The sequence below is a fragment of the Gavia stellata genome, chromosome 1, assembly GCF_030936135.1.
Source record: "Gavia stellata isolate bGavSte3 chromosome 1, bGavSte3.hap2, whole genome shotgun sequence".
Taxonomy (NCBI): Eukaryota; Metazoa; Chordata; class Aves; order Gaviiformes; family Gaviidae; genus Gavia; species Gavia stellata.
The window spans coordinates 69,073,225-69,091,160 of NC_082594.1; the positions used below are offsets into that span (position 1 = coordinate 69,073,225).

General features: G+C 43.4%; 1 protein-coding gene across 7 annotated transcripts in view; it reads left to right on the top strand.

Annotated features, from left to right (window-relative positions):
- The first annotated feature begins 7,219 nt into the window (after nucleotides 1–7,219).
- The window catches only part of UXS1 (UDP-glucuronate decarboxylase 1), a 68,921-nt gene continuing 58,204 nt past the window's right edge, over nucleotides 7,220–17,936 (top strand). For 6 of the 7 annotated variants that reach the window (XM_059815776.1, XM_059815790.1, XM_059815782.1 and 3 more), the window contains exon 1: nucleotides 7,220–7,316. In XM_059815776.1, coding sequence (XP_059671759.1) covers nucleotides 7,220–7,316 — 97 coding nt within the window. Of the gene's footprint in view, nucleotides 7,317–11,868; nucleotides 11,885–17,936 lie in introns of those variants that run through there. The other variant, XM_059815824.1, reaches the window with a different exon arrangement.

Sequence of the window (17,936 nt, forward strand, 5' to 3'; positions counted from 1 at the left end):
TTTTGCAGAATGCTTCAAAGCAGTCCACATGTTGAAACTTCGGGATCTAGGAATACTTCCCAGATGTAGTTCAGGTGTATGTTCCAGCTTTGTCTTAATTGTATTCCTTCCTCAATTCACCATTCACTTCACAGTATTGTTTCCATAGCTAAAAAGAGAAGGTTGCATGAGCCAGTAAGGTCATATGATACTGCCCAGGCTTGCCCTAATCAACTTAGCCTAACTGCCTAGCATGAAGGCCATGATAAATGTAAACTTGCTCATTTATAAAACCTTCCCGTGGAAGTATTGGCATAACATAAAAAGATAAATTTCTGATAATTATTTTTGATCTAATAATGCAAATGCTGTATGCATTAGACCTTCACTGTCTTTTGTTGGTGGCTTTTAATAACCACTGCAGCAATAAATCTTCAGTGCCAATGAGAGGCATATATGAAATGTCACAATTTTTTCTACGAGTAAGTTTCATGCTCAAAAGTTCACATTGCTTTTACATGATTTGGAAATCTACGGGGTATTGCTTTCACCAGCAGTGAATTTATACTCTATAACAAGAAAATTCAAGGGTTCTTTTGTTAGGTTTGGTTGATTGGTTGTTAGGCTGCAACACAATTTCCAAATTCATTTAACAGGTATTCACTTGGGGAATTTACTGTTTATGGAAGACCATAATTTAACTTTGAGAGGCAGCAATGAAAGTTTATTTGGTTAAATCTCATTAGCTACTGGAAAACTTATCTGGAAATTCCTAATCTTCCTTACTTCAAAACAGAAATTTGATACTGTAGATTACCTTGACTATAAGCTATAATTCTAAAGCCTGTAATTGCAAAAGAGAGTAAAGTTACACAGAAGGCTGTTCATTAGTGTCTTTACTCACATGAATATTTCTATTGAGATAACTAAAGCCAATTTATACAAAGGTACGTGCACTCGCCTGGTTTTGTATCTATTCAGCTATATCCAGGAAAAGAACAAAAGCCCCACAGCTAAGTAGAATATGTGCTTTTGTTTGCTTTGTAAACACAGAATCACAGAATGGTTGAGCTTGGCAGGCACCTCTGGAGGTCATCTTGTCCAACCCTCCTGTTCAAGCAGGAACAACTAGAGCCAGTTGCCCAGGACCATGTCCAGACAGCTTTTGCGTGTATCCAGGGATGGAGATTCCACAACCTCTCTGGGCAACCTGTGTCAGTTCAGGGTCACCCTCACAGGGAAAAAGTGTTTCCTGATGTTCAGAAGGAACCTCTTGTGTTCCAGGTTGTGCCTGTTGCCTCTGGTCCTGTCAATGGGCACCACTGAAAAAAGCCTGGCTCCCTCTTCTTCACACCCTCCCTTCAAGTATTTATACACATGGATGACATCCCTCCTGAGCCTTCTCTTCTCCAGGCAGAACAGTCCCAGCTCTCTCAGCCTGTCCTCATAGTAGATATGCTCCAGTCCCTTAATCAACTTAGTAGCTGCTCACTGTACTCTCTCCAGTATGTCCATGTGTCTCTTGTATTGAGGAGCCCAGAACTGGACCCGGCACTCTGGGTGTGGCCTCACCAGTGTAAGAAGGGAAGAATCACCTCCCTCGACCTGCTGGCAGCACTCCTCCTAATGCAGCCCAAGATACTATTAGTCTTCTTCGCCATAAGGGCACATGGCTGGCTTTTGTTCAGCTTGCTGTCCAGGACCTCCAAGTCCTTTCCAGCTGGTTGGTCCCCAGCATGTACTGGTGCCTGGGGTTGTTCCTCCCCAGGTGCAGGGCTTTGCATTTCTCCTTGTTGAACTTGTTGAGGTTCCTGTCAGCCCATTTCTCCAGCCTGACAAGGTTCCTCCAGCATGTCAGCCACTCCTCCCAGTTTTGTGTCATCTGCAAACTTGCTGATGGTACACTCTGCCCCATCATTCAGATAAGCCTGCTATATGAGGCTCTTCTGTTTGCAGCTGTCCCAGATCCCTCTTCATAAGGCCGTGGACCATCATAGCTATAGACCACATAAACTTAATAATGCTTCTGTGTTACATTTCCAGAAATGTGTGAGTGTATGTGTTCGTTCTGTCATTCACCTAACCTCTCTGACACTACAGCTAGGGAAATTTGTGGAAGAGGAATAATATCAAAGATGAGTAGGAATTTGTGAATTCCAAATACATTTCAACTGGGCTGTGATACAGACCCTTCTCAGTAGTGTCTTTCTATAAATTCAACCGTACAAGTTCTCTAACACCTTTAATTACCTTGTTTACTTTCTGCTTTATTGACAGCGTTAGAGTAGTTGAACAGCACTAAGAATCTTTTCTGCCTCAGAGGAAAAAACACCAACAGATATATCTAGACTGCAGAGCAGATGTGCCTTCCAGCACCTTGCAGTCCTGCTCGTCCAGTTACTCAGAGCATCAGCCCCTTATTCACAATTAAGCTGATAATCCTCACATTGGTGTAACACAGAAACACCATTACTGAGGCGGCTTGTAAGCCATCTGCCTGAGGCTTGCATGAGGAAAGATGAAGCAGACTTTTTATACAGCATACCACTAAAATGGCTAAAGTCACATGCCACTAGCGTTACTGCAAGTAAAGATGCAGAAGAAAAATGGCTTCCCTGTTCCTAGTGCTGCAGTGGCCAGCACAGACTTCCAGCATAAGCCCCAAGTGGGTTTTCTTAACAAAGAGCTGTCCTCAGCCACTACAGCACATGCATATTAAATGCATATACATTCTTGGCCCACCCGAAGGTATGTTTAATCTTGTTCACTTTCTGGGGCAGTGATATACTGGGAAACAGAGGCATATAGCTACCACTGCTGTGTACCATTATACAAAGAAGCCATGGGCTTCTTTAGTACTAATTCCAGCATGATCTGGACTGAATCCAACCCAAAACAGATCAATTCAAAGTCACTACTTCCCAAGTGCTGTGGGGTAGAACAATGCCAATTGAAAAGCTCCAAAGGGCTTGAGGAAATTATGAATTGTAAAACAGCAGTGAACGAATAACTTACTTGCTGACCTAGCCTAATAAACTAGCTTCTTTGATGGATGATAAAAGAACTTTGGGGAACAGTGGTTTTAACTGCTCACAAGCTTTTATAATCAGTAATTTACCCACTATATCTGTTATTTCATTCTGACCCAATTACCAGAGAATCTTGCATGTGGCCTTCTGCACTTTCAGAATAGATATAGCCCCTTAAAATCTTTTTCCAACTTTGAAAATGTACAGGGCTGTCTTCAGTTACCTCAGGGGAAAAATGCATCATGAAGAATAAGTACTTTATGTAGGTAATGCTACCAGTCAATTTAGGAATGCTGTTTGACTGTTTTTTTAATCTAGTCAGTATATCAATTTCAAGCCTGGAGCCTGAAGCAACTTTTCTGAGTGGTGTTATGTGTTGGGTTTCTACGTGCTTGATGTAAAAAGGAGCCTCGACTTTTATCAAATAAAATCTTGGGAATACTCCCACATGATACCTAATGAAACTGGTTAACAAAATAGATGGACTGCACTGTAGTCTGAAATACATTTCCTTATATGTTATAATTTATTCTTTGCAAATAGCTGTCTAGATCATTAAATGATTCACCTAATTTCTGCAAATCTGTATTTAAGTAGTCATTTTCATATTATGCTTTGACACCTGCTTGTTTGTTTTTTTCACATTCACTTTTCACATTCACTGTCTCTTCATTCATATGTTTTCAAGGTCTGGGATTGTCTCAATTCTGCATTCATGTAATACTTAGGACAATTGTGATCCAGTTGTATTTGAAACTGTTTATTGCCATCACCATCCAAATAATAAATAATAACTGTCTGAAGCACTTAGCAGCTTTCTTTTTGAGATGTTAATATTAAAAGAGTTGACTCTGTTCCCAGAACTGCATGTTCTCTTTTCATTAGTCTTATAAAAAACACACAAACCCTCAAACTTCTAACTTCCCCTGAAAAGAAATACTGCTAGTTTTAACTCATTTTTGTCTGAGTTCCCCTCCCCACTATGATCTGTCATTAAAAGTAAATTAACCAAAAAAAGATTCACATTCCAATCTTTTTTGAAAAAAAATATTTTTACTACCTGTGCATACATGAATGGCATTAATTTTTCAAGATTATCTGGGCTTTGTATGACTGTGTCATTGTGCCTATGCAGTATAACAGTGTTACTCCACTGTAGATTTATTAGAGGAGGATCAAGGTACCAGAAAAATTCCTCCCAGGTAACTATCAATCACTAGCTGTAGGATGCAGCTGAATGCTGAGGAAGGGAATGCGTAGCTGTGCAACTGTGTTACTTTCCTGGCTACATTTAGCCCTTACCAACTTAGAGACCAATTACAAGAGATTATAGTAGTGCGGTGGTAATCGCTTGGCTTTATTTTTGCATTTTTTCAGTGCTTTGCAACTCATTTCCTTATCTCATACACAGCAGTTCTCTCTGCTCTGGTGTCAGTGCCCAGGGTCCACTTCTGTTTCCCAGATCATACGGTGAATGTGATCTCTTGCAGAAACATGGCTGGGACCGAAAGAGAAGGATCTTCCCTGTATTTCCACATGGCAGAAGAGTCACCCTCATGTGGCATCATGTGCAAATCATGCAAACTGTGGCAGTTGGGTGGGGTTTTTTTCCTGATTCTGGAATGACAGCTGGGTAATTGCACAGTTCTGATCTGCTATCAAGGAAAAGTATGTTGCAGGGGTGCTGTGAATTCTAAGTTCATTGGTCGTTCAGGTAGATACACCTGCACATTCACATTTTTTTAAAAAAGTCCATAATTTAAAAAAACCACATCATTTTACAGGTTGTGGTTTAGCAAAAAAAATTAAAATTCTCTCATAAAGCACTTTGAGAACTAAAGTTGAAAACTGAGATATGGGAGTATTGCCTGCAAACTAGCCCAGAGAGGATTGCCATTAGCTGAGGTCACGCTATCAGCCTGGTTAAGATAATGACCTGAAGGCATATGGATGCCTGCTTCCTGATCTATAGCGCACTCCTAAGAGTCAGCACTCAAAACTGTATCATCCCTCAGACCTTCTCTTGGCACATTTAGCAGCCGTTGCATAGTAAAACCTCTGCTATGGGTGCCAGTCCTTAGCACAAAGTTGTGAACGTGACCAACTGTATGCTGAAATAAGTGGCCCTGCTGTTGGCCACTGTGTGCTTGGAGAACTTTATAGTACGTATAAGGTACATGCCTCTAATTATAGTTGAGATATGTTGGGCTTAGGGTCACCCCCCTGCAGTTAAGTTAGACATGCTCTGGCTCACTTGGAGAATGACATGGACACAGCTGGCCCTGGTGCCATGAATGACAAACAGCTGCCTCCCACGGGGTCCGAGTCTCCTCCACCATGAAGCTCCATGAAGCATGCTGCTCCTTTGCTCTCCTTTTCCCACCTTCCCGGGTTGCAGCCTGTCTCAATGTTTGTGCAGCAAAATTGGCCTGAACAGTGAGCGTGGTGCCAAGCAAGGTGCCTTACGCAGGCAGCTTGATCGAGTCACGGATTGTGCAGCCTAGATTAGGGCAGGGCAACTGTTAAAAGCGTCTTGCCTACCCCTAAAGGCTTGTGGAATCGGTACTGTGCATGCAGATACTCTTATGGAAAATCCTGACTGAAAACAATGGGAGTTTGAGGTGCGGGGAGGGAATAACACTCCTGTAATATTGTCTAGCTTTCATGCAGTGGTTTTCAGCTATAGCTTTTTGATGGGCAAATTTACTCCTGGTATAAAACTCTGCTACTATTTGAGTGATTACTACGCAGACAAATTCGGTGCTAGGTCATGTTTTAAATGGTGATATTTTTATTCCCTTTCCTCCATGTAGCTACAAGCAGTGGAATTAACAGGCAAGTGTATCAAATACAAATCAAAGGAAACAAAAGTCAAGAGGAAAGGAGTGGCCTTATAATCAAAGCACAGGGTTAGAAGTTAGGAAATTTCAATTCTCAAGGCTTCCTGAATAAAGTCACTTTGCCTCTCTGGGCTGCAGGGGGATATTCTTAATCACTCTGAACAGCATCTTACTGCAGTTACCCTTCTGAGACTCATACATTTGACTGACTTTACTCCTTGTAATGAGGAGAGGTTAAATCTTGTTAACTATGTGGGTCTCTGTTGACCGCGGTCATAGTTTCTTTAGTGTAAACAAGCTGTATTTCTACACTGAAATTAAATGATTGAATCTAGTCATTTAATTCAAGAACACTTGTTCTTGCAGTCTTCTCCTGTGGAAAAGCATCTCCCTTAGAAACTGTGTGACGGCCATACTACTCAGGGGGAAGGTTGGGTTGTGGAGGGAGAGTTCCCTTGAGTTTAGGTGGGTGTTTATTACTGGTAGGAGAACATGTTTTGACACGTGAGGAAGATGCCTACCGTTCCAGGCAAATACAAATCTGCAGTTTGCAACAGGCCACTAGGACTTTGGATGGAAGCTGCAGCAGCAATGTAAGCCATCTTAAAGTAACTGCAATCTCGTTATCCTAAACAGAGGCAAATTCATCAACTATTACTTTAGGGGAAAAAAAACCCCAAACAAAACTTTTCAGTTTACCATGGCAAAGAGATGTGTGCAAATACGGAAAGCACATTTGGGATGAGGCAAGTGGTGCTTTCAAAGTACCGGGCAGTGAAGGAGACATCGCGACACGCGTTTTGTCTACGTGTGTGCCCATGTCTGTCCGTCCGTCCCGGCAGGTCACCACCCCAGGGCCACCACGGCGGGAGGCGACAGGTGACCAAGAGCGCCGACGCTGAAGCACCCTGAAAGACCAGGCCAGGGGCACGGAGAGGCTACGGGCGCCCTTCCTTTTCCTCAGGCACGCTCTGTGGCAGGCGGGCGCCCTCCAGGCAGCCTGTAGCCAAGACCCGTCGCTCGTTACGAAGGAAGGGCGGACGCGCCCCGCGGCAACGCCGCCGCGCCCCGCCTCACCTCACCTCACCGCACCGCCCGGCCCAGGCGCCGCGAGAGGCTCAGACTGCCCGGGGGTAGCGGCCTGCGCATGCGCGGCGCGGCGCCGCCACCACCCCTCCGGCCGCCGTTGGCCACCGACCGCATCCACGGCTGGGGAAGGGGAGGGAGGGGGGAAGAGCGGGCGGGCGGGCGCGCGCCGCTGCGCCTGCGCGGGCAGTTCCCGGGCAGCGCGGGCGGGGTGAGCGGAGCCGAGCGGTGGGTGGCCGCGCGCGCGCGAGCCCGCTGGCGTGGCCGGGCTGCGTGCCGCTGGGCATGGTGAGCAAGGGGCCGCTGCTGCGCCTGTTGACCGCCATCAACCGGAGGAGGATGAAGCTGCTCGTGGGGCTCGCCTTCGTCGCCTATGTCGCCTGTGAGTGAGCGGGAGTGCGGGCGGGTCTGGCCCGGCCATTCATTGCCCGCTGGCCGGGCGCCCCCGGCCCCCCGTGCCCTCCGCCGCCGGCGGGGAGGAGGAGGTGGCGGCTCCTCCCGCGCCCCGTTGCGCTGCCCTGTTGCGGGCCGCCGCAGCGCGGCTGCCCCGCTCCCGGCGGGGAAGGGGGCTCCCCGCGGCCCCTCGCGTCTCTGGGCGGCGGGGCTGAGGGCTTCCTCCCTTTCCCCGCCTCCCCGCCCTGCTGAAACTTTCCCGAGTCCGGCGGGCAGCCGGCTAGGCCGTGGCGGAGGGCGCCGGCGGGGCCGCCGGGCGGGCCGTGCCGTGCCGGGGGTCCCCGTCAGGCATCTTTCCCCTGCCCCGTCCCGAGGGCCTGCGCGGGGAGGGCCCCCCCGTTGGGGGCGACCGCTGGGGGTGGCGTTCGCACTACGGGCGGCTTCCTCCGGGGGCAGGCGGCCGCGCTTCCCCTCGGTGCCCCGCGGGAAGGGTTTCTCGGGGGAGGCTCGCCGGCGCCGTGCGGCAGGCAGCCGGCCCTCCGGCCGAGCCCTAGGCGGGAGGTGGGGCGGGCGTGCTGCGGAGGCGCCTGGGCGGTGGGGTGGGCTGCCTGGGCAGAGAGGCTGCGGGGGAGCGCTGTGAGCGGGACGTGGCTCGAGGAGTAACTATTTCCGCAGCCGCTCCTCAGGCCGCTCGTTGTCCGCGTTGGTCTTAACCTGGTAGCTGTGTGAGGTGAGCCTGCAAGGAAGCTTTCCAGGGCAGGCCTCGTATCTGGTTTTTGTAAAATCCTCTCATGTCCTTTGGGGGCTAAATAAATGGTTGTTTCCTTGTTTATTAGCTCAGCACGTAGCTGGAGTCTTAAGAGTCTGAAGAGAGGCACGAAGGTATTTGGGAAAATCTTAGAATAACCACTGACAGGAATATTTATGGCTTCAGTTATTAGGTGTGAGTCACATAGAGTCTCGGATTTATAACATTGACCTGTCGGCTCTCTTCCCTTTCTTGTCCAGATTTTTCTGTTGCATGTTTTATATTCAGTTTATTTTATGTCAGCCTGTTCTCGGTTTAGACTTAGGTAGATTTTATGTAAATGGAACACCATGAGGAAGGATCTTTGAAGCCTTGGCAGCTTGGCTAGGGACAAGTGAGTCTCTTGATGCTCCAAACACACCTAGGTGAGCTAGCTTCGGGGGTAGGTGTGTGTATTAGATTTAGGATCCTCCCTTTGCATTTGGGAGGGTGGAGAGGTACAACTCAAGTATTTTGGCAGAAGGGGTGGTGTTTCCTACCGTAGAGACACAAACATTGGAATTCCCTTTACTACCATATGTTACTGTGTTCGCAGGACCTCATTATTTAGATACTACTCTTATCATTGAAGTTACTTGCCAGCTCTGATTCTTAGGACAGTTTGTCCAAGTGACTTCAGGTTGCATGCATACTGAAGTAGGGACAGCTTAATGTCTGTTCTTATTTTGAAAGGGCTTGGTGTTTTGCCAAAAAATAATACTTAATTTTGAAAACAAAGTTACTAGGCTGCTGTTAAAATACAGGAATTGAGTGGCAATTGACATGGTTATTCGGACCTGGCTATTGGTTAGACTCTATGGACAGTAGTTGGTGGTTGCTGTCTAGCTTTGTGGGTAAAAGTTAGCTTTAAGGAAGGGAAAAACTGCCATATGATTTTTGCTGTCTGGGCTGTAAGTCATAGAAGTCTTTGCACTGCTTGTTTCTGGTCATTCTTTGGGATTCAGAAAAAACAGAGGAGGAGAGGGACTGCAGGTCAATGTGGTAAAAAGTAGCTTAAAAAGGGAATAGGTTGGTGTTTGATGGGAGTATGTTTTTTGCAAATCTAATGTGTCAGGTTGCTGTCCTTCTCAGTCTTTTGACCAGTGGTCAAAAGTAGTGGAATCATTAGTTTATGGCTGTGGCGTGTTCAATATCATACGATATGCTAGCAGATGTCACTGGTCTAATAGATTCTAGAGAGACTATTTTTTGTTTTCTTTTCTATGGAAGTGATTATGATCCCATCCCCCTATCCTAAAAGTGCACTCCTTGCAATATTACTGAATCATCACTATGCTCTGGTTGCGGTCAGATAATGCCAGACTAAAATAGCATGAATCTGAGAAAACTGAGCTGCTGGTGTAGGTGTATGTGCTGGCACGTCTTACATTCCTTCTTTCTCAAGTGCTCTCCAAATGACTAAGTGTTTTCAGGCTGTGCACCTCCTTCCCATGAATTTCCATTCAGTGTTAGTACATGGGGAATCAGATTTGGAGCACATTATGTTACAGGGAATGAAATACTTGGCAAGTACATCATTTTTTTATGAACTAGGAGATAGAACATTTTTTGATAGTGCCATTTTGTCAGTTTGTGTGGAACCCCGAGAGAATGTTTAGGGATTATCTTTTCTAAAAGTGTCTTATTTCATAAAAAGCTTTTGCCTTTGAATGCAGATTTGTTACAAATGTGCCTGAAGAACTTCTTTATGAGAGTTTGCAAGCTAGAGGAAGAGCTCATTACAGGCAGTTGAAAGGCTCTCAGCTATCTCACTCTCAAGAGTCTTTGAGTGGCTCTCTTGGTAGTTCCACAGTGCAAGGTGTTGGATGGCTAGGCTGGCTTAGGTATCATGCTCCACATCTCCCATTTCTTACCAGCATCCACCACATACAAGGACTTAAATTTCTGTGCTGTGCACTAGGTAAAGGAACTGGTCTGGACTAAGATGACCTTTTCAGGTTATAACCATTTGGCAGTGTGGGTATTCAGGCAGCTGGTTTGGCCCAACCAAGGAGGCCATGCAGCGGTGAAATGGGCAGCTGGGAGTGCTGTTGGCAGCATTGCCATCATGCGCTTTGCTGGTCTACAATTAGTGTCTCGTGTAAGGAGTCTTGTTGACGTTGGTTAAAGTACCACCATGACATGAAGTGCACAGTCAGGCTCACTTTAAAGATACCTAGAACTCTTATGGACTTCACTGGTTTCCCTAGTAGCACTTGGAGTAAGAAGGATCCCTACTTTACATCTGGGTTTGAATTAAAGTAATATTTGATGTCTCATTTCTGTAAATCTAATTTCTGTTAATTTAAAAAAAGTTATTAACTTGAAACAGTGTGCTATGCATAGTTTGTGTATATAAAAGTAGAGCCCCATGTCTATGCAGCAGGCAGTTAAAAGCTGTTGTAGCTTAAGCAACTGTTCCCTGGCAAAACAGAAGTGAACAGAGTTTAACTAAGTTACATTTACCTTATCTGCAGGCCCTAGGTGAAAGGGATAATTTTGCTCCCCATTGCCCAAGTGATGAATCTGGAGATAGTGCAGCTAGTGAGCTGTCAAAAATCACTCTGTAATCTGGTAGAATGCTACTTAATATTTTTTTTAATATTTTTCAGAATTAGCTTAGTTGACTCACTTGCAGTGCTATCTCCTTCTGTGAACATTGCATGGCTATACTGTGCTATGTATAATGGGAAGCACTGCCCAAAGGTTGAATTTTCATTGCCCCTTTAAAGGGACAAAGTATTCTGCTACAGCTTTTCTCAGATTTAAACCCCAGCAAGATACTGCAGGAGTGCTAGTGCTAACCAAAGGAGGGGGGGAGGGAGGGATGTGGAGGTGGACTGAAACAAATCTTTTCAGTCATAGGCTGCACTTCCATCATCTTGAAGCTGTTGTGAAACCACAGCTTAAGAACACGAGGTGATTATAAACGCAAGCAAAGTGAATTTAATTGATCTTTGTTGTCCGTAATGAAAAATGTAGACAGATCATAAACCAGCAACTGATTAAATAGATATTGTGGTGACACTAGATTTTTTTTTTCTTTTGCAATATGAGTAACTTACATGCAGGCTGAGAGTTTTGTTTTGTTTTTAAAAAGCCCACCTGTTTGTGGGTTGGTCTGTCATACATAAACACCTTAAGCTTATTCCCTTTGAAGTTTTAAATGTTTATTCAGTTTTATATGGACATAGTGAGATGCTTCAGTGAGGCTGTCTTTGTAGATTCAGGACCTTATTTAAGTTGTTGGAAATACACTGTAAAATCTTGAAGCCAGGATTTAAAGACCAGAGCTCATCAATCTGCATGGATTGCTTTAATCTTGATTCCTACTGTAAATAATCTGCTGATGTCTTGGTATAACAAGGGAGTTGCATGTTCTTAATGAAAATAAAGTGAAGAGCTCTATTTCTGGTAAAGTAGAACAGTTCTCTTTGCTCATCTGTAGATCAGATAGTGCTCAGGAAGTATGTCAGTAGCCTTGTTCCTTTTCCAAGGGAAAAAAGAAGGAATAGTAGCGTGCTGTCATGAGATCCAAGCTTAAGACCTCGTTACCTTTATAAGATAAATTACAGCAGAGCTACTGAAACAACTTAAAAACAAAATGTCAAAATAACATGAGGGAAGTACATCCTGCAGTGTAGTGAGTTGACTTTTCTCAGCATTGTTAGTTTCCATGTTTGTTGTCCTTTGTTTCACAAGGTTAGCCATTTGTTTTTGTCAGATTTCCATCAGCTAGGAAGAACGTGCTCTTCTCAGAATATCAAGGTGTGAGTAAGCTTTTCAGTTTGAATCTTACCAGCCCTTTGCATGTTGCTTGTCTTGCATAAGTTCAAAACAAATGTTAAATGCTACTTAATGTTTGTGTTCTGATAAGCTTTTACTTTCACTTTTCATAATAGAAAAGTAGCTGCGAGTTTGGTCCTGTGCTATTGCTTTAGGCTAGCTGTTTGAAAGTTGTTCAGCACTGCTGCGGAGAATACCAGGAATCTTCCTTCCCTAGCTGTTTCACAACTAGACAGCAGGATTGACTGGCCATGGAAGGGTTAGAAATGGTCTGATGTGACATCAGACTCGCCTGCTTTTTGTGTCAGCATGCCATGGATTCTCCACCAAAAAGACCAAACCAAAAACATTTGCTTGCTGGCTTCATGTCCTGCAGAGTTGCCTTTCATTTGTGGGTTTATGCAAATAAGTTTACTGTCTTCAGCAGCTTTCAGTTCCCTGCTCGTCAGGCTTCCAACTAGCCATAGCCATGTAGCTTATGAAAATCTGTTTGTGCTTCAGTTGAGTTTGTCAGGAATAGATGGATTCCAATTCTGCTTTGCGAGCCATGGTGTTTTAAACCAATTTTTTGTCACCCTGGAGAAATTCACCCTTACAGTTCCCAGCTTATCTCCATTTAATAATTGTCTTTAGTATTTGTCTTTAATATTTTACCTCCACTTAGTATTTGTCTTTTCTGTGGCATGTGCAGGAGGTGGTGCTGTCATCATTCTACACAAGGACAAATGCTCTTAGAGCTTTCATCTTCTTTCCTCTCTGTGTTTTTGCAAAGGGAAAATGTTTCCCTATCATTTATATTGCTTGTTTCTTTTCTGAAAGGTTGGTTGACCAAAGCAGAGTTCAGTTGAAACTGGTAATTTTCAACTTCTTGTTCGTGGACCCTAGGGAGGGAGAGGTGGGGGTTACTGCACCAACTTACCTGAAGGGGTTTGTAAAAGGTAACTGGGAAAAGTGAGTTTGTTTCAGTTACAGTGCTGACCATTGGAGCATGCTGTCCGTCTGCAATGCCTTTTAAAAGGCATTTGAAAAATCAGGGCTGCTGTCTAGATTGGGAAAGCATGATTTGTGTAAAACGGTATATGATATATTCCAGTTATTGAGGTAAGAGTTATGCTGCTTTCTCTTTTCTTCACTTGAAATGGGGAGATGTGTGGCCCTAACAGCACCACGTATGGGTCTGTTGGCTTAGAAATTTTCTGTTGGTTTCTTTGACCAGCCATGCTGCTTTAAAGCAAAGGGAGAAAATGCTTTTCTCAACAAATTTTGTGCATTTGAATTGTGTGGAACAGATCTATCTGGAGATAGATGTCATTTCATAGTTCTTTTTCATCATTTGCTGCTGTTTAAGAAAAGACACTTAGGGTTTTCAGTTCTTTCTCTATTATTAAGTGAAAAGGGGACACAGGGATGTTAGCAATTTAAATTGCTTAGCTTTTATGTTGCCAAAACAATTTTGACCCGATTCAGAATGTTATTGCATAGTACTCCAGTTAGGTGTAGGTCAAAGTCCTTCTGTTGTCTCCTTTGGGAATTCAAACCTTTTGTAGGCAGTCAACATATTTGCAAACCACTTTGTTGTTTCAAGCCAGTAAATTCAAAGCTAGAAGGATGTCCAGGCATACTCAAGTATATGTGGTGATGAAAACTGAAGATCCTGTTTGGAACTTGATAACTGTGATGAGTTATACGCATTCTGTTTTTTTGTTATAAATATTGGAAATTTTTTCCCCCTCTTTGTAGTAACTAACAATTGGAGTGCATTACCTTACTTATGGCAAAATAAAAAGGATAGACAAAAATGGATGAGTAGTGGTAAGGAATTATCTGCTAAAGATATGAGATAGGAAGGAGTAGAAACACTGAACAGAGAACTGGAAAAAAGACTTAACAGAAGAATTGGAAAGAATTTGCCGTCTGGGAAACGAAGAAGAGAATTCAGTCATAAAGTGATGATGCTAACTGAAGGGTTAGAATAAGTATTTATGGTTAGCTTCCCATCCAGTATGAAGCTCCATTAACTCTTGTAAAGAAAGAAAATTTGCATAATGTTATATCTCACAGCTGTAGGAGTGTACCAGGTTGCCAAAGTTTAAGTATTCGTTCTTAAGAGAAGATACAAAAATGTTGCCCTAGTGACTATGTTGCCTTTGTTTTGCTAGATGATGACTAGCTGAGGGATTGGCATAGAGTGGTGGTGTTATCCCAGTTGGAGAGCATCTTCCCCTTCAGAAAACCCTGTATCCTAGTGTCTAGGGTACTTCCCTTGTGGGAAAAGCTACAGGTCCTATCTGCTGTCTTTGATTTGGGGCAGGAACTTTACTATTGAACAAGATGTCAGTTCAGGAAATATAGAAGGAAGAACTGCTTGCTGTACAGAAATCTGTATAGACAAACCGGAGAAGTAGATTTTTACTTTTTTTAAGATTCAAATTATTGTACATTCCCCAAAGGCATAATCATAAACTTGACCCAGGAAGGTGACATTCTGTAATACAAAGTTATGATTAGTAATTTTATGTTGTTATCTCCACTAATATTGCAACGTAGTTTCATTAGTATAATAATTTTCTAAAGCAAATTAACAAAATACTGGAATTACATATAGGATACAATCGAGGTTTTATTATTTTTATGGAATCTCGACTATAAAATGCAGTTTGAAATGCATTGGCCAAATCATAGAATGGTTTGTGTTGGAGGGGACCTTTAAACATCATCTGGTTCTAACCCGCCTGCCATGAGCAGGGACATCTTTCACTAGATCAGGTTGCTCAAAGCCATGTCCAGCCTTACCTTGAACACTTCCAGGGTTGGGGCATCCACAACTTCTCTGCACAATCTGTTCCAGTGGCTCACCACCCTCATAGTAAAGAATTGCTTCCTTGTATCTCATTTAAACCTACCCTCTTTCAGTTTAAAGCCATTGCCCCTTGTGCTATCACTACATGGCCTTGTAAAAAGGTTTCTTGTAGACTCCCTTTAAGTACTGGAAGGCCAAAATAAGGTCTCCCCGGAGCCTTCTCTTCTCCAGGCTGAACAACCCCAACTCTCTCAGCCGTTCTTCATTGGAGGGGTGTTCCAGCCCTCTGATCATTTTCATGGCCCTCCTCTGGACCCACTCCAACAGCTCAGTGTCTTGTACTGGGAGCCCCAGAGCTTAACACAGTACTCCAGGTGGGGTCTCACCAGAGCGGAGTAGGGGGGCAGAATCGCCTCCCTCGATCTTGTGGCCACGCTTCTTTTGATGCAGCCCACGATACGATTGGCTTTCTGGGCTATGAGTGCATACTGCTGGCTCACATCCATTTTTCAACCACCAGTATCCCCAAGTCCATCTCTGCAGGACTGCTCTCAGTCCATTTGTAACCCAGTCTGTGTTGATACTGCTGATTGCCCCGACCCAGGTGCAGGACCTTGCGCTTGACCTTGTTGAACCTCATGAGGTTCATATTTTCCTATTCCTTAAGCCTGTCAAGGTCCCTCTGGATGGCATCCCTTCCCTCAACGACACTACTCAACTCGGTATCATCTGCAAACTTGCTGAGGGTGTGCTTAATCCCACTGTCTGTGTCATTAATAAAGAAACTGAACAGTACTGGTCACAATACAGACCCCTGAGGGATGCTACTTGTTACTGATCTCCCTTTGGACATTGAGCTGTGGACCACAACACTTTGGATGCAGCCACCCAGCCATTTCCTCATCCATTCAGTAGTCCATCCATCAAACCTGTATCTCTCCAATTTAGCGACAAGGACATTGTGCAGGAAATAAGTTTCCTAAAGGAAATAACAGTTTTCTTTACATTATTACATATCTAATTGAGATCTGCAAAACAATTAAATTAAGACTTTAATGCATCTGTAAAAATAAGCATTTTATGAGCTCCCTTTGCCTACTTTCCTTTTTTTCAAGTATTCCTCTGGAGACAAAAAGCTTATTTCTACCAGGAGACTGAAGCTGCTGAGTGACTATAGAGAGGCAGATTTAAGGAAAAAAACCCTCTTTTGAATGACATTGCATTGCTCTGAAGTAGAAAGTTTGGCTGAAGCAATTCACTCTGGACATTCAGAGCTTATGATTTTGCTCTAGAAATATGGGATTTCTGTTGTACTTCTTCGAGTGTGACTTAACAGATTTTGTATTTGGGTGTTTTTTCACTTCATGCAGGCAGGGTTGGCTTGTATCCAAAGGATAGCTTTTGGAATATTCCTTTGCTGAAAGTAGCCCAGTCATCATACTGCTCTGCGTCCGGCATAATTTCAGAAAGGGCCTTCTCTAGAAAAACTAAACAAACCTTTAAATTTCCAGGAATATCAGTGTATTCAGTACAAATAATAGCATTCTTTACTTGTCTGTGACTGATTGGCTTTTGTTTAAGGTAGTTTTGAGAAGTCTTGGAAAACTACAACAATTTTGCCATAAGGTTGTGCTTGCCAAATAGTTATAGCTTTATCTTTCAGAGGCTGGAGGGGGAAAAATCAACCAACAAACTGAACAAAAAAGGAGGATTGGAGTTTTCTGAAAACCATAAGTGATTAATGTTTGGTTGGCAAAATGTAAATACCTCTTTAATAACAATACTGTGATTAAGTCTTTAAGAAAGAAATCTCTTTTAGAAAAGTACAGCTCTTTATCCCTTCATGTCATTCTTCTTCTCTGGAAGCTGTCACTTTTAAGTGTGATGTCTGTGGGAGTGATTAATGCCTCTGATGTATTTTTAATCTCCATGGTACTTGCAATTAATCCTTGCAAAAATGATTGTTCTCATTATTTTATGGAAGGGATGCAGAGGGGAAAAAGCATCCCAGAACAGATAGGGTCAAAATAGGACTACACCTTTCTCCTATAGGCCATTAAACCAGGCTTTCATGTGCCCCAGAACAATCCAGATATTCTGATCTCTTCCCTAATGGCAACTTATTATTACCTTAGTCAGTCATTGGGTGAGATTTACAAATAGTCTTTGAGACAATAAGCAGAACCTCTATTTCTTCTCTCTTGTAGGTGAGCATCTTAATTGTTTAGTTACAAGTCATGCTTCTGTTTGTCTAATCCAACTAATCATGAATTCTTCCCTTGCACAGACTTTTAGTAGATGGCAGGAAGACTCTCTGTCCATGAATGCTCTCTACTTGCATGAATAGGAATTTCTTCATACAGTATGCACTGCATGTGGCCTTGGGGGGAGAATGTGTTAAATCTCTAAGGTCTGAGAACTGGCATAGGACTATTATCCTGGATGAATACCTTTAAAAGATTTGGCTTTAGAGTTAGAAATTTTTTTAATTGTATTTTTTTAAGACTGGCTTTTACAGTGAGGTTCTCAGTTATGTTAGCATTTGGGTCCATTAGGAGTCTGATGCTTTTGAAAACTGGGTTTATGTGTAGTGCCTGATTCATGATCTTGCTGGTGTGGAAGCTTTTTTAACCATCCATATGTCTGCAGCTTTTGGTGCCTGAACTTGGTGGGCCTCTCAAGGGATTTTATAGTGCCTGTGAGGGTTTTTGTCTTGGATTTAGGCTTGTAATTCTGCATCATTCTGCTTGTGGATTTGGGCCCACTTGCCTTAATATGTTTCTGTCATTCTTGTCTGAATGTCAGACTGGCCTTGGCATAACCTTTAGGGCAAGGAAGTGACAAGTCAAGGAAATCCTCTGTACGCCATAGTCATACAGCTCGTTCTGCAGCTGTGTAAGGCTGTTAGATAAACAATTGTGATGTGCATTTAGAAAAAAAACAACAAAACCTTAATTCCACTGTAGTGCAAAACCTTACCTCTGATCTCTTCAACCTTGATGCAGGTTGTATGTGAACACACAGTAGCCGAAGAGATCCTCCTTAGAATTGTGCATTCAGAATCCTATGTGAGGACAGTATGTTCAAGCAAGTTTCTGCAGCACCTCCCTGCATGTGAGAGAGACATCAGGGTTCTTCAAATACCTCCATATGGTATTTCCTATGTGGTTCATTTTGCAGTTTCATTCTTTTTTGCAATGGTACAAAAATATGCTTTCTGGAAGTTTAATGGAAGG